The 16,952-nt window shown below is 47.6% G+C and overlaps 1 protein-coding gene across 3 annotated transcripts in view; it reads left to right on the forward strand.

The window, feature by feature from the left end:
* Positions 1-13,326, forward strand: part of LOC148149531 (putative G protein-coupled receptor 139) — a 39,036-nt gene extending 25,710 nt beyond the window's left edge. For all 3 annotated transcript variants that reach the window (XM_087989503.1, XM_087989504.1, XM_087989505.1), the window contains one exon: positions 11,693-13,326. In XM_087989503.1, the coding sequence (XP_087845629.1) occupies positions 11,693-12,603 (911 nt within the window). In that variant the 3' untranslated portion in view covers positions 12,604-13,326. The remainder of the gene's footprint in view (positions 1-11,692) is intronic.
* Positions 13,327-16,952: the final 3,626 nt, after the last annotated feature.

A 16,952-nucleotide genomic window follows, 5' to 3' on the forward strand; every position in this document is an offset into this window, starting at 1 on the left:
TTGGGGGTGAAGGTGGAGGAGGTTGGGGAGATGGAGAGCCCTTCAAAAGAAACTAATCTGCCTAAGAGTTGTGAGATAGAATTGATTGCCATGCATTTAACAGAAAGCTAATTGAAACTGTTTTTATCCCCAAAAGATAACAAGACTGATGGTGCTTCCAATCATCACCAGAAACAAACCCCAGAATACATGGTTTGGAGATGGATGTCAATTTCCAATCAACATCCAACTCCTGCAATCATTGAGCAAACGTATGTGTGATTACCCAGTCCTGATGAACCAGAAAATCGCTGTTCACTCTGTGCAGATGGACAGCGATGTGGGGAAGTATTGGCCGAGTGATATTGTCGCGGGACAATTAATCTAAAACTCCAGATAGTGTTCTGGAGACCTGGGTTCAAAGCCTGCTGCAGCAGATGGGGGATTTGAATTCAATTTAAAAAAACTTGTGAATTTAGAGTCTAATGATGACCATTAATCGATTGTCAGAAAAAACCATCTGGTTCGCTAATGCCCTTTCAGGAAGGAAGCTGCCATCCTTACCTGGTCTGGCCAACATTGTGACTTCAGACTCACAGCAATGTGGTTGACTCTTACCTGCCCTCTAGGCAATTAGGGATGGGCAGTAAATGCTGCCGGGCCAGCGCCACCTTCATCCTGTGAATGAATAAAGGAACATAAAAGTCTGTACCCAGTGTGAATCTATGCATGTTCAACAATGTTGTGAACATTTCCAAAGCTAAGATCTCTATGTGCACAACTTTGAGCTGCCAAAACCATTGTTCATTACTTGGCATGAAAAAGAGAAAAAAATCCTTCAACTGTGGCTATCAGTAAATTAACTGGCATCTCAGCAGGATGGATGCCTGAGTGAATCCCTTCCCCCGCCCCCCCTACACACACACACACAGAGCAGGTGAACAGCTCCCCAGTCTGACTGGTTTGGCCAGTTTCCAGGTGGGATGGGTAAATAATTCCCTTCTGGCATTCCCCACATTTCCAGAGTCGGTCCCTAGTGTGGCTGCACTGGTGTTTTGCCATTTCAGATAAATGCTCGCAGACTGTTACACCCACCCCCCCCCCCCCCACCCCAAGAACCCAGTATAAAGCAGTAAACATTATCCCCTGCTGTGGAGGGACAGCCTGTATTGGTCTGAGTAGGAACACTGAGTAGATTTACCTAAATAACAACTTAATCAGTGACCAGAGCAAGTTAAGCAAGTCCAAATAAAATGCATTATAGCACAGAAAGAGGCCCATCAAATCCAAGCTGGCTCTCTGTAGCAGAATCCAATATTCTCATCCCCCATACGTACCACAAACTCTGCAAGTTTATTGCCCTCAGAACTGATCTAATTGTTTTTATCAATCATTGATCTTCTCTACTTGCACCACCATAATAGGCAACATGTTCTGCATATTTCCAGCCAATACAGTCAGCAGAAACACTTGCTCATCTCCCGCTGTCTCAAAACCTTACATCTGACCTTAACTCTTGTGCCATCACCTATCAAATACAGATATTTTTGTCTGCTATATCTAGGTCTGTTATAATCTTATACAGCTCTATCAAAAATATATCCAACTTCATCACTTCAAAGAAAGTCGCAATTTCTTCAAATCAATCCAGTGACTGCTTGTTCTTCATCAGTGAACCACTCCAGTAAGTCTGAACGCCACAGACTGAAGATCACTCATATCCTTCATAGTTGATGCCTATTTTGTTCCACAAATCCAGACGATGCAACAGCAGTAGCTTTATTATTGGATAGCCGGCGAGAGTTTGAAAGTGTCTCTAAAGTAGCCGAGTGTCTACTTGTAGAGACTCTTCTTCATGAATCTCTGCCTTACCCACAGAGACAGTATATTTAATAGGAATTAGACAAAGGCATATCAGTCACATGGGCGATTGTCAACAGATAGTTTACAGTAGTTAATTATGACCTTACAAAGCTTGATGAATGACGATGTCCTGTGATAACGTGTGAATGGATTACAGAAATTGATTATCATATTGTTCATGATTATGTGTTGATGGGAAGAGATTAAGGCAGAAGGGTTCTTCCTTCAGTAAATGGAGGATTCACTTACCTATGCTCATATGGAGGGGAGGTAAGATAATGGGAGTGAGAGGCAGTTTAACAGGGTTGTGCACAGGGCTCTCAGTCTTGTCTGGAAAGGGCAAATTCCTCTGTCTGGGGTTACGGGAGAATCCACATGTGTGGCTGTAAGAGGTTCTATTTTGAGATACTATCAGCCTCCCCCTTCTGAGGTGTTCTGTCTGTATTCTATGAGTACAGGCCTTCAGTTGATGAAATAAGGGGAATGTTTAACCCTAGAAGAGGCATATTCCATTCAAAATATTATCTCTCGCTCCACACATTCTACCCCCTGGAAAACAGAACAGTGCAGCACTGGAATAATTGGCCCAACATGTCTGTGCGGACCATGATGCCATTCCAAACTAATTCCACCTGCCCGGACATGATCCATAAAACTGCCAACCCCTGCCAGCGTATGCGCCTGCCCAAATGCCTCTTAAGCATTGTGATTGTTTCTGCTTTTACCACCTCCCAGGAGAGTACATTTTAGTCATCTACCACATTTAGCATAAGAACCTTGCCTGACATAACTCCCTTTAAACTTTCACATGTTGTTGAAAATACTCAGCAGGTCTTGCAGCATCTGATAAAATAAAAATCTGTTCATGTTTCGGGTCCTTCCTCAGAAACGTGAACTCTGATTTCTCTTCACAGATGCTTCCAGACCTGTTAAGCATTTCCAGAAGCTTCTGTTTTTGTTTCTGATTTACAGCATCTGCTGTTCTCTCGGTTTTTATTTTCTTTAAATTTCCCCCTGTCCCCTGAAATCTATGGCCTCTAGAATTTGTCATTTCTACCTTGGAAAAAGATTCAGATTATAGGACATAGAACATAGAACAATACAGTGCACAACAAGCCCTTCGGCCCTCAATGTTGCGCCGACCTGTGGAATTTTCTCAACTCGCCTCCCTACACTATCCCAAAATCATCCATGAGCTTATCTAAGGATTGTTTAAAACTCCCTAATGTGGCTGAGTTGACTACCTTAGCTGGTAGAGAATTCTACACACTTACCAATCTCTCTGTGTAAAGAATTTGCCTCTGACATCTGTCTTAAATCTATCACCCCTCAATTTGTAGTTGTGCCCTCTCGTACAAGCTGTCGGCATCATCCTAAGAAAAAGACTTTCACTGTCTACCATATCTAATCCTCTGATCATTGTGTATGTCTCTATCAAATCCCCCCTTAGCCGCCTTCTTTCCAATGAGAACAGATCCAAGTCTCTCAGCCTTTACTCATAAGACTTTCCCTCCAGACCAGGCACCATCCTGATAAATCTCCTCTGCACCTTTTCCAATGCTTCCGCATCCTTTTTGTAATGGGGCGACCAGAACTGTACACAATGTTAAAACTGTGGCCGCACCAGCATTTTGTATAGTTGCAGCATGATATTGCGGTTCCAGAACTCAATCCCTCTACCAATGAAACCTAACACGCCGTATGCCGCCTTAACAGCACTATCCACCTGGGTGGCAACTTTCAGGGATCTATGTACATGGACTCCGACATCCCTCTGCACATCCACACTACCAAGAATCTTTCCATTGACCCAGTACTCTGCCTTCCTGTTATTCTTCCCAAAGTTCATCACCTCACATTTAGTTGCATTGAACTCCACTTGCACCTCTCAGCCCAATTCTGCAGTTTATCTAAATCCCCCTGCAACCTGTAACATTTTTCCAAACTGTCTACTACTCCACATACTTTAGTGTCATCTGCAAATTTACTAATCCATCCACCTATGCCTGCGTCTAAGTCATTTATAAAAATGACAAACAGCAGTGGTTCCAAAACAGATCCTTGTGGAACACCACAAGTAATTGGGCTCCGGACTGAATATTTTCCATCAACCACCACTCGCTGCCTTCTTTCAGAAAGCCAGTTTCTAATCCAAACAGCTAAATCACCCTCAACTCCATGCCTCTGCATTTTCTCCATCAACCTACCATGTGGAATCTTATCAAAGGCTTTACTGAAGTCCATGTATACCACGTCAACTGCCCTCGTCTCATCTAAATGCTTGGTCACCTTCTCAAAAATCTCAATGAGGTTTGTGAGACACGACCTGCCCTTGACGAAACCATGTTGACTATCTGAAATCAAATTGTTGCTTTTTAGATGATTATAACTATTATCTTTTATAATCCTTTCCAAAACCTTTCCTACAATGGAAGAAAGGCTCACTGGTCTATAATTACCTGGGTCATCTCTGCTGCCCTTCTTGAACAAGGGCACAACATTTGCTATCCTCCAGTCCTCAGATACTAAACCCATAGACAATGATGACTCAAATATCAAAGTCAAAGGCTCTGCTATCTCCTCCTTAGCTTCCCAGAGAATCCACTGATAAACCCCATCCGGCCTGGGGACTTGTCTACTTTCACTCCTTCTAGAATTGATAACACCTGTGCTTAACTAACCTCAATCCTTTCTAGTCTAATATCTCGTACCACATTTTTGTCCTCTACAGTATTCTCCTTTTCCTGTGTAAACACCAATGAGAAATGTTCATTTAACACTTCTCCGATCTCTGCAGGGTCCACACTCAACTTCCCATTTCTGTCTTTGATTAGCCCTATTCCTACCCTAATCATTCTTTTATTCTTCACATACCTATAGAAAATTTCAGGCTTATCCTTTATTCTGTTTGCTAAAGACTGCTCGTGTCCTCCATTTGCTTTTCTTAACTCTCTCTTTAAATCCTTCCTAGCTGATCTATAACTCTCTATTGCTTCATCTGTACCATTTTGCCTTATCAACACATAAGCCTCTTTCTTCTCCTTAACAAGAGATGCACTTTCTGTAGTAAACCATGGTTTACAAACTCTGTTTGTGCCAGTGGGGTCACCCCACAGCCATTGACTTTCCAAAGACAACAATCCAAGATTTTCCAACCTCTCCCAATCCAGGCAACATCCTGGTAAACCTGTTTCCACCTCCCCAAAAGCCTTCCCATTCTACCTATAATATTTTGATCAAAGGTGGCCTGATTATAGTTTTATATTCACTCCCCTGACAAAAGAAGTCAAGCCTGCCATTCACCTCCTTCACCACTTTCAGGGACCTTTCAGCTTTCAACTGAAGATCCCTCTGTATATCAGTGCTGCTCAGGACACTTTCGTTTATTGTATACATTCCTCTTGCTATGTGTCTTCCAAAACCCATCACCTCACACTTGTCTGAATTAAAATATATCTGCAATTGCTCCACAAAACTTTCTGACTCATCTCTTTCTTGCTGTATCCTTTGACATCATTCTTCACGATTCACAACTTCAACAGTTTGTGCCATCTACAAACTTGCTAATTAAATCGTTTACATTTTCAAACTTTTCATTTATATACATTACAAGCAACAGATGTCTCAGTTCTGATTCTTGTGGAACAGCACTAGCCATTGACCTCAAACCAGCAACATGCCCCTGCACAACTGTTGCTGGGAGAAATATCAAAGAGGAGCCTTGAGTTCTGTGTTGAGCAGCATGACCAACGTTTATTCAGAGCTCCTTACTAATACATGATGGGAGAGGTCTCTCTCTGTCTCCCCCAGATAAGTCCAGCATTTTGATGTGTTTACTTAATACGTTCCAGTAATATCTTCCCCCTGACCTGAACTTCAGGGCTTGGAATGGTCAGCTTGGATATTTCCATGTTCCCTTTCCCAGTCTCGGAATCTCTCAGCTCATGCAGCTGCTTTGCCAGTTCTTACACAAAATGGTTTAACCTTATCCTTGTCATTGCACATCTCCAGCCTGCCACTACCACATGTCTCTGGCTCCCCCACTACCATACCCTGTGGCATCTGCATAGTCCATCCAGTCACTAATTCAAAGGGGGACAGCCCCGTCCGCCTTCCTGGGGTTGTCCACAGTTTCATTAGGCTGGTGGGGAGTACTCTAACTCATCGCTGTCCTGTCTCTGAGAGAGCCTTAGTCCGACTAGCTTTCAGTGTCTGCGTCATTCCTTCTACTGTCCCAGACCTCTGGGGCTGGTATGGGGGATGGGATTTCTGTTCAGTACCAAACAGGGCACATAGCTCTTTAGCTATGTTCCCTGTAACATTTTTCCCTTGGTCAGAATCTGCAGGGGAATGTTTCCACCCACTGAGTAAACCTATTTATTAAAACCCAGCATGACTTCCTTCCCTGTGATTGGAATGGGTGTGTGTGTAAAATCCATCTGTAATTGTTCCCATGGGCCCCTGGGTCCCTGCTGCTGCCTCCATTTTATCCTGATTGCTTTCCCTGGCTCACACTGTGTACAGACTACACACCTTCGACAAAACCTTGCTGTATTTCTCCCTGTTCCAGGCAAGGATTGGAGTGGATCATCTGATATTGCATTTTATCCTCCCCAATATGGGCCAGCCCATGATATATTTTTAATAATGTTTGTCTTATACAATGTAGTGGCACTGCTGGATCACCCAGACCCTGCCGTGTCCTATTACTGCCCCACCCTTTTCCCATTCCGGTTTCTCCTGTTGTGGGACTGTTTCTGGGAATATCTTTAAACCTCCTCTCTCACGTCTGAAGCTACGCCCATTGCCATCTCCTCAAATGTCTGCACTGTTTCAGTCAGCATTTCACTTATAAGATTATTAAAGGATTGGATACTTTGGAGACAGGAAGCATGTTTCCGCTGATGGGTGAGTCCTGAACCAGAGGACACAGTTTAAAAATAAGGGGTAGGCCACTTAGAACAGAGTTGAGGAGAAACTCCTTCACCCAGAGAGTGGTGGGTGTATGGAATGCACTGCCCCAGAAGGCTGTGGAAGCCAAGACTGGATACTTTCAAGAAAGAGTTGGATAGAGCTCTTAAGGGTAGTGGAATCAAGGGTCATGGGGATAAGGCAGGAACAGGATACTGATTGAGGATGATCAGCCATGATCATAATGAATGGTGGTGCTGGCTCGAAGGGCAGAAGGGCCTACACCTGCGCCTATTGTCTATTCACCTGCCTTACTCACATACTCACTGCCCTGTTGGTGTGAGGTTTCTACTTTCCTGTGAGCTATAATCTTCATTATTGCTGCTTCACTGGGAAAGTTAGCTGCTTCCACAAACTCTCTGACCTGTCCTTCATGCTCTATGTGCCCCCAGACTGGGTGATGTACCCTCACCGACCCCAGGCCATCACTTGGTCATGAACTATACAAAAGACATGCTGTCTGTCTGTGTATATGCTGACTCCCTGACCACTGGCTAATGTCAATGCTTCTGTCAGGGCTCGTGATGGTTCTGCCATTTCTGGGTAATTCTCCACAAAAGTCCTCCAATAATTAAACAATCCTAAAGTTTGCCTTATCCCCTTCACGGTGTGCGGGTGGATAGTTTTGAAATCATGGTCTTTCGTTCCACTGGGATTGTCCCCCTCCCTTCCTGATTTGATCTCCCTGATGTGATGTCCCAGGTACATATATCCCTACGTTCTCACGTTCTGTGGGTTAATTTTAAGCCCGGCCTGCCTGACCTGACCCAATACTCTGTGTAATATCCGGATATGTTCTTTCTCACCAACTGAGGTAATGAGGTGATGGTCAGATTAAATCGGCAAACTCCATCAGCCATGTATCGGTGGGATATACTGGAATATTATGGGATCCCTGAGGTAACTGGATCCAGGTCTACTGCATCCCTCAGACAGTAAATACTAGCTTATTCTGCCATTCCAGGTCCACAGGAACCCATTCACAATATCAAGGGCTGAGACTGTATCCTGTTGCAATTTTAATCCATTAAATAAAGTGGTGTGGTTCGCTAATATAGGATACTCTTTAGTGGCGGATTTACTGAGGGAGGTATACTCAATAGTGAGGTGGGTTGAGCCGTTCGGCTTCTGTGAGTTAGTCTGGGATACTGTCAGTCTGACTAAATCCTGCTTCTCTCAATCTGTTACTGTCACAATTATTGCCTCCTCAGCCCCACCTTTAATGGGATCCGGTTTGTGTGGGGAGTGAGAGGGCCCTCGATCTTTACAGGAACAACAGATAATAACCCACATTCCTTAACATCAAGTAGTTTCAACATTCACATTACATCTGAACCAGTTATGTTACATTTACCTTTAGAATAACAAAATTGTTGGATTTACACTACCACCTCAACATATTTTTAAGGGGCTCTGGCCTGGTCCATAACACTGGATTCCTTGTCTTCCTGTGTAATAGGCAGCAGAGTCCGAATGGGCTATTCCTCTTCTTGTTCAGTAGTTTCAATGGGCTGAATGGCTTCTTCCTATTCCTGTGAAGTGCGCTGGAGGTGCTGAATGAGTTCCTCCTTCCCCTGTGAAATTAAACAGCATCTCGCAGTACTGTTACAAGAATGCTACGAACACTTTAACAACACAAGCCCGAATGTTGTCCAGGTCTTGCTGCACGTGGACACAGACTGCTTCAGCAGCTGAGGGCTGACACGTTGTTCTGAACATTGTGTAATCTTCAACAAATATCCCTACTTCTGATCTTATTTTGAGTAAAGACATTAATGAGCAGCTGAAGACGATTGTGCTGAGGAAGTTACTGTGGGGATCTCCTGCAGAGACGTTCCGGGACTGAGATGATGGACATCCACGAACCACAAACATCTTCCGTTTTCCTACGATTGACTCCAACCATTAGGGGAGTTACGCTGATTGATAAATAAATCCAGATTTGCTTCGCTCCTTGACAGCCTCCTCAGTCATTCACTTCTTTTATATCAGGGCCATTCACTCTTTTCTGAGATCTTGTGTTCACCTCTTTTATTCGTAGCAACAGGTAGAACAGAGAGTTCTGAATAATAGCAATTCTCTTTTCCACAGTGGTAAGGGAGCTAAATACGTAAAGAGGAAGAAGGTGGCTTTTGACCTATCAGACAGTTGAGGACTGTGAAAAATTTGGCATGAAAGAGGATTTGAGACGTAGAGCAGATCAGCCATGATCTTAGTGAAGGGCAAGGCAGGCTTGGAGGGTGAACGGCCTGCTCCTGTTTCTGATGTTCTCCCATTCTGTTCTTGGAAAGTTAGTGGGTGTATTTTTCCTGGAAGGTCTGTTATTGAATGTTGTCGTCAGGGAGACCAGAGAATTTTGTGAGCCATCTCTGGGTGAGGTATGGGGGCTGTATTCACAGTAAATCTGGGTCTATAACATGACCAACAAACGGAGCACAAGTTACAGAGAAGTGGAGCTCTGTAAAGAGAAATGAGGGGTGTCTTTCATACTCAGCTCATATTTTTCCAATTACATTTCCCAAACTACACCAAACCGTGTGTGACAGGCTTGAGGGGCTGTCTCCTCTTTTTCTGTGCACCAGGTGATAGCAGTAAGTGGCCTCCAACTGCTCCATTCTGGCAGGTTTGTGGGGTTGAAACTAACATAGGAACATGGGACTGAGGAGCAGGAGTGGGTCATTAGTCACTCTGAGCATTTTCTACCAGGCACTAAGATTGTAGCTGATCAGGTTGTGCTTTCAGCCCCACTTTCCTGTCTGTATCCCATTATCCGTGACTCACTTCTCTGTCAATATTTAACTAACTCAGCTTTCAATCAATGCAAACATAGAGGCACGATAAACTTCCGGTGAAGATAATTCCCTCTTCAAAGGTCGTTACAGAATTTCTCCTCATCCCTCTGATGCAATCAGAGTCATGCAGCATGGATACAGACCCGTTAGTCCAATCTGTCCACTCCAATCAGATAACCAAATCTGCTCTAGTCCCATTTGCCAGCATTTGGTCAACATCCCTCCTCTTTCAGACATTTTTTAAAAAATGTGTGATTGTAAACGGCTTCATCACTTCCTCTGTCAGCACTTTCCATATATACACCACCCTCTGTGTGAAACATTTGCCGCTCAGGTCCCCTCTAAATCATTTCCCTCGCCTTCAACCTATGCCCTTTTGGTTTGGAATCCCCTATCCTGGGAAACAGACCGTGGATATTTCAGCATTCTGAAACCTGGGAACATAACCTTCCATGACACTGTCTCTCAGTCTCCCCCTTTCTATCTATACACCATGTGGTGATATTTAAACGGATTCCCTCACCACCTCTCTCTGGCAGTGATATTCACACCCAGAGCACCCTCTTGTCATGGCAGAATCGAGATATGGAGCTGTAAATGGATGGGAGCTGCACATCCGGTCACTTCCAGCATGGGCTGCACGTTACCCCACACTGGACAGGGATGTAACACTGAACAATGCACTGGGGTGGTGTACACAGTCTTACATGCTGGGAGGGAAACTGCTCCTGGTTTCCAGATCAATGCACTGGGGTGGGGTACACAGTCCTACATGCTGGGAGGGAAACTGCTCCTGGTTTCCAGATCAATGCACTGGGGTGGGGTACACAGTCCTACATGCTGGGAGGGTAACTGCTCCTGGTTTACAAATTAATTCACGGGTGATCACTGTGCTGGTCAGACTATCTGGTTGAGGTTTATAGATAATGCAATGATGTGGTTTGTGTAGCCCCCTTATGCTGGATGGATATTTGATTCAGGTTTCCACGTCAGTGCCCTGCTGTGGTCTGCACAGCTCCCCGTGCTAGACAGATATCTAGTCCGTGTTTATAGATCAATGTATTGCTGTGGTCTGCACAGCTCCCCGTGCTGGACAGATATCTAGTCCGGGTTTATAGATCAATCTATTGCTGTGGTCTGCACAGCTCCCCGTGCTAGACAGATATCTAGTCCGGGTTTATAGATCAATCTATTGCTGTGGTCTGCACAGCTCCCCGTGCTGGACAGATATCTAGACCAGGTTTATAGATCAATGCCCTGCTGTGGTCTGCACAGCTCCTCGTACTGGACAGATATCTAGTCCGTGTTTATAGATCAATCTATTGCTGTGGTCTGCACAGCTCCCCGTGCTGGACAGATATCTAGTCCGGGTTTAGAGATCAATGTATTGCTGTGGTCTGCACAGCTCTCGTACTGGACAGATATCTAGACCGTGTTTATAGATCAATGTATTGCTGTGGTCTGCACAGCTCCCCGTGCTGGACAGATATCTAGTCCGTGTTTATAGATCAATGTATTGCTGTGGTCTGCACAGCTCCCCGTGCTGGACAGATATCTAGTCCGGGTTTATAGATCAATGCACTGCTGAGGTCTGCACAGCTCCCCGTGCTGGACAGATATATGGTCTGGATTTATAGATCAATGCCCTGCTGTGGTCTGCACAGCTCCACGTGCTGGACAGATATCTAGAGCTGAAAAAGTGTTGCTGGAAAAACTCAGCAGGTCAGGCAGCATCCAGGGAACAGGAGAATCGACGTTTCGGGCATAAGCCCTTGCTGCAGATATCTAGTCCGGGTTTATAGATCAATGCACTGCTGAGGTCTGCACAGCTCCCCGTACTGGACAGATATATGGTCTGGATTTATGGATCTGATCTGTGCAGTATTCCACTCTGGACAGATTGCTGTATTGTATTATATCACATTTTTGTCAGTAGTTCCGAACTTCCCATTTGTTATTCCAGCTCCAATTACTTTAATAAATCCCTGAATACAGGGGCACATTTGAAAATCTCACTGGGTTCCCAATCAAACGGGTCCCTTTGCCTCCAGGCTGATGGATAATGTGTTTGTTTTTCTTCCTCACAGTTAACGTAGTGACCATCTACGTCCTGCTTTATAAAGATTGTGGATTGTCTCCATATGTCAGACGTTACCTGGGGGCCATGGCAGCGGCGGATCTCCTGGTCATTATCCTCGACCTGATACTGAGACACATTCCCATTGTTTATTGGGAACAGTTTTATTTCCTGGTGTACTCCATCCCCGTGTGTAATATCCACGCCATCCTGCTTTATGCAGCCACTTACTGCTCTATCTGGTTCACCATCACTTTCACCTTTGATCGGTCTGTGGCCATTTGTTGTCAAAAGCTGAAAAGTAAATATTGCAGTGAGAAGACGGCGGCTGTGGTTCTGGGAGCAGTGACTGTGCTGAGCTGTTTAAAGAACATTTCCTGGTATTTTATGCTCACGGCTCGGTATTGGCTGGTGAACAATCCCTGGTTTTGTGATGTAACAAACGCTGTTCTATTCTCCAGTGTCTGGGTCACAATCGAGTTCCTCCACCACATTCTAACCCCGTGTGTCCCATTTCTCCTGATTCTGCTGCTCAATGTGCTCACTGTCAGACACATTTCAGTGACCAGCAAAGCCCGCAGGAGACTCCGTGCTCACACCAATGGGGACGCTCAGTCTGACACTGAAATGAGAAACCGAAAAAAATCCATTATTTTACTGTTTGCGATCTCGGCCAATTTCATCCTGTTATGGTCAACGTTAATGCTGTATTCTATGTGGAAACGGATGAGGTTAATTGTGTATACCGTTGTGTATCTCGATGTCTTTGTGCAGGAACTGGGCTTCATTCTGCAGCTCCTCAGTTGCTGCACAAACACCGCGATTTATGCCGTGACCCAGACTAAGTTCAGGCAGCAGCTGAAGAATGTGATGAAATATCCCTTCACCCAGATCCATCCATCCATCAAATTCCCTCATTAATCAATCCATCCAGGACTTTTTCATTTCAGTTCAGTGTTTCAGCGATGGAGCAGCCTGTCGCTATGGTAACAGACTGAGGGTAGCGCTGGTTTGTCCATCCTTATCTCACAGGGGGGTTACAGGGAAACATTTCAATGTTTCTCACAACTCAGTGGTCAGTGAGAAAAGGCACCATCCCAGTGACTGTATCCATCACTTCCATTTATAAACAATAAAAATGTTCATTAAAGTGTGCCGAGCAGCCGAGTGACCGATGTTGGTGTGTGTCTCTGTGTTGGAGAAGCTGAGCTGGAGAGACAGGCTCAGCCCAAAGTCCTGGTCCTCAGGGAAAGGGAGGGCAATGCTTCAAGTCAACAATTCAGTGGCTGAGCTATTTCAGGTTTTGTATTATACAGTACATACAATACACCATATACATTGTTGTATAGAGCTATTTGTCTATGCATAAATATTGTTTTGCATTGGAGCTGATCTGTTTACATGTAAATATTACTATGCATCTAAGTATCTCAGTTTATTGAGAAATCTTTTTTGTATGGGAACTGTTTTGTTTATAAATACAAATATTGTTGTGGATGGGAAGTGTTCATGTGTATAGTTAAATCATGTTTTGTTTTGGAGATGTTCATGCTTTTTCATAAATATTGTTGTGCATTGGAATTGATATGAATTATCCCAGACCACAACAACTAGCTGTATCAAAACATTTTCCCCCTTGACACCTTTTGCTCAATTCAATGACCCCTGATAACATCAGCGACAACACATTTGTCTTGTGTGTCACAGAGATTAGTTACATTTCACTTAAACCCTTCCTCAATCTCATCAAGAAGTGATTAATCAAAGAAATGACATGTTTTACAGTTCAATCAAATAAAATAAAGTACAAAGATGGAAAAATAGAATAATCTGGAGTGTGTGTCCATCCTTGTTTCCCTTTAGTGTTGCCATGGGTTTGTTTGGACTAGGAACAGGGACAGCAGTTTAGAAATAATTGGATGAACAACAGAAAGGAATCTTTTTTTAAAATTTCACTGGAATTTCAGTGAAGCTTCTGAAGTCAGCTCTAACCCCACCAGATGGAAGACTATTGTAAACTCCCCATGGAGCAGTCAGACAGACTCACAGCAATGTGCTCTGTCCCCACTAGAGGGCAGATAATTGTAAACACCACATGGAACAGTCAGACAGACTCTCAGCAATGTGCTCTGTCCCCACTAGAGGGCAGATTATTGTAAACACCACATGGAACAGTCAGACAGACTCACAGCAATGTGCTCTGTCCCCACTAGAGGGCAGATTATTGTAAACACCACATGGAGCAGTCAGACAGACTCACGCAATGTGCTCTGACCCCACTAGAGGGCAGACTATTGTAAACACCACATGGAGCAGTCAGACAGACTCACAGCAATGTGCTCTGTCCCCACTAGAGGGCAGACTATTGTAAAATCCCCATGGAGCAGTCAGACAGACTCACAGCAATGTGCTCTGACTCCACTAGACGGCAGACTATTGTAAACTCCCCAAGGAGCTTTCAGACAGATTCTGGACAGAAATCAGAATAAAATTACATTAAATGTATGCAACAAAGACAAGAAGCAGTTTAAATTTCCCTACATTTTAGATCTTGGTAAAGCATACTGTAATGGGAAGGAGAAAAGAGCCATTATGTAGCAATCCAAACCAAACAGTTTTTGGAGAGAATTACACATTAAAAAGAGGAAGTTGATTTAATGCAGCATTTTTTTTTCAGGAGCATCCAAATGCGACAGGACCGATGCTTAAACCCAGAAAAGGAAAGGGACTGTGTTCATCGGAGAATATGTATTCTCATTCGGATCAAGTTCAAACTCAGCAGAGCTCACTGGTTCTTGGTATTTGCATCAGCCTGTGCAAACACCTTCTGTAAACATGTGGAATAAACTTGTGTTAATTTAGTCAAACATGTTGCATCAATCTGCACAAAACTCTTGTCTTAATTTGTGAAGTAAACCTGCGCTCAGCCAGCAAAAGTGTTGGATGCATTTGTGCAAAGAATGTGTGTTAACTTGTACAAACGTCTTGTGTCAGTTTGTTGGGGAAACTTGTGTGGTTTTGTGTTGTGTGTGTCTGGGGTTGTTTAAGATTTGAACCTGCAACTTAGTGTCTGTGTCTGCATCTGTGTGTGTATTCCCAGGCTGGGCTGAGTGGGTGGTTTGGGGGTGGAACAGATACAGGAACAGACTGGGTCAGCCTGGTCCAACCCATTGACCTGCTGTTTTCTCCCAGAACCCCCTGCAATCGCACAAAGATGGTAGTTAGTGTATTCCATACCTGGGTGGGTTCCAGGTAATGGAACTGGGAGCTGACTGGATCACCTGGGATTCGGGAGAAGATGGGGTTTGACTGACAGACGTGGGGCTATTTAAACCAGACTCAGGAAACCATAATTCCTTTTGCCATGTGGCGTATTTGGGAGTTAGTGTCTCTATGTCTCTCTGTGTGAGAGAGTGAATGTGTGAGTTGTGTTTGAATCTCAATCTCAGGGTTGACCCTTTAAGCAGCCTCTGTCCCTGATGGGACACAGAGAGAGACCTTGGGGAGATGGTGAGTATGGGGCTCCTTACCCTCTCCATGTCTCCCCTAGCCTCACTTTTCTCTCGACCTCACTTTCCCCCTTCTCTCTCTGTCTCTGAGTCTCTCCACCCACCTTTCAGTCTGTCTTGTGTTCTCTCCTTCTAACTCACTTTCTTTGTCTCTCTTTGCCTTTCTTCCATTTTCTCTCTCCCTCTTCCATTTTTTCTCTCTTTCTCTCTCTCTTCCCCTCTTGCCCTCCCTCGGTCTTGCCCTCCCTCGGTCTTGCCCTCCCTCGGTCTTGCTCTCCCTCTGCCTCTGCCGCCCCTCGGTCTCTGTCTCTGCGCGTTCCGCTCTCTCTCGATCCCTCTGACTCTCACTCTCTGTCTCCCTCCTCCATCTCCCCCCCCCCGCATCCCCCCCCGCTGTGTCCCCCCCCCCGCTGTGTCCCCCCCCCCGCTGTGTCCCCCCCCCCCGCTGTGTCCCCCCCCCCCCGCTGTGTCCCCCCCCCCCCCCGCTGTGTCCCCCCCCCCCGCTGTGTCCCCCCCCCCCGCTGTGTCCCCCCCCCCCCGCTGTGTCCCCCCCCCCCCCCGCTGTGTCCCCCCCCCGCTGTGTCCCCCCCCCCCGCTGTGTCCCCCCCCCCCGCTGTGTCCCCCCCCCGCTGTGTCCCCCCCCCCCCCGCTGTGTCCCCCCCCCCCGCTGTGTCCCCCCCCCCCGCTGTGTCCCCCCCCCGCTGTGTCCCCCCCCCCGCTGTGTCCCCCCCCCCCCGCTGTGTCCCCCCCCCCCCGCTGTGTCCCCCCCCCCCCGCTGTGTCCCCCCCCCCCCACTGTGTCCCCCCCCCCGTGTCCCCCCCGTGTCCCCCCCCCCGCTGTGTCCCCCCCCCCCGCTGTGTCCCCCCCCCCGCTGTGTCCCCCCCCCCCCCCCGCTGTGTCCCCCCCCCCCCGCTGTGTCCACCCCCCCCCCGCTGTGCCCCCCCCCCGCTGTGTCCCCCCCCCCGTGTCCCCCCCCCCCCGCTGTGCCCCCCCCGTGTCCCTCCCCCCCCCCGTGTCCCTCCCCCCGCTGTGTCCCCCCCCCCCCGCTGTGTCCCCCCCCCACACTGTGTCCCCCCCCCCACTGTGTCCCCCCCCCCCGTGTCCCCCCCCCCGCTGTGTCCCCCCCCCCCCCCGCTGTGTCCCCCCCCCCCCCGCTGTGTCCCCCCCCCCCCCCCGCTGTGTCCCCCCCCCCCCGCTGTGTCCCCCCCCCCCGCTGTGTCCACCCCCCCCCCCGCTGTGCCCCCCCCCCCGCTGTGTCCCCCCCCCGTGTCCCCCCCCCCCCGCTGTGCCCCCCCCCGTGTCCCCTCCCCCCCCCCCGTGTCCCCCCCCCCGCTGTGTCTCCCCCCCCCCGCTGTGTCTCCCCCCCCCCCGCTGTGTCCCCCCCCCCGTGTCCCTCCCCCCCCGTGTCCCTCCCCCGCTGTGTCTCCCCCCCCCGCTGTGTCCCCCCCCCCCGCTGTGTCCCCCCCCCCGCTGTGTCCCCCCCCCCCGCTGTCCCCCCCCCCCGCTGTGTCCCCCCCCCCCGCTGTGTCCCCCCCCCCGCTGTGTCCCCCCCCCCCGCTGTGTCCCCCCCCCCGCTGTGTCCCCCCCCCGCTGTGTCCACCCCCCCCGCTGTGTCCCCCCCGTGTCCCCCCCCCCGCTGTGTCCCCCCCCCGTTCCCTCCCCCCCCCGTTCCCTCCCCCCCCCCGTGTCCCTCCCCCCCCCGCTGTGTCCCGTCCCCCCCGCTGTGTCCCCCCCCCCCCGCTGTGTCCCCCCCCCCCCGCT

Source organism: Chiloscyllium plagiosum, unplaced genomic scaffold (genome assembly GCF_037043375.1).
Source record: "Chiloscyllium plagiosum isolate Xiang-an unplaced genomic scaffold, Cpla_swu_hap1 HiC_scaffold_8, whole genome shotgun sequence".
NCBI lineage: Eukaryota > Metazoa > Chordata > Chondrichthyes > Orectolobiformes > Hemiscylliidae > Chiloscyllium > Chiloscyllium plagiosum.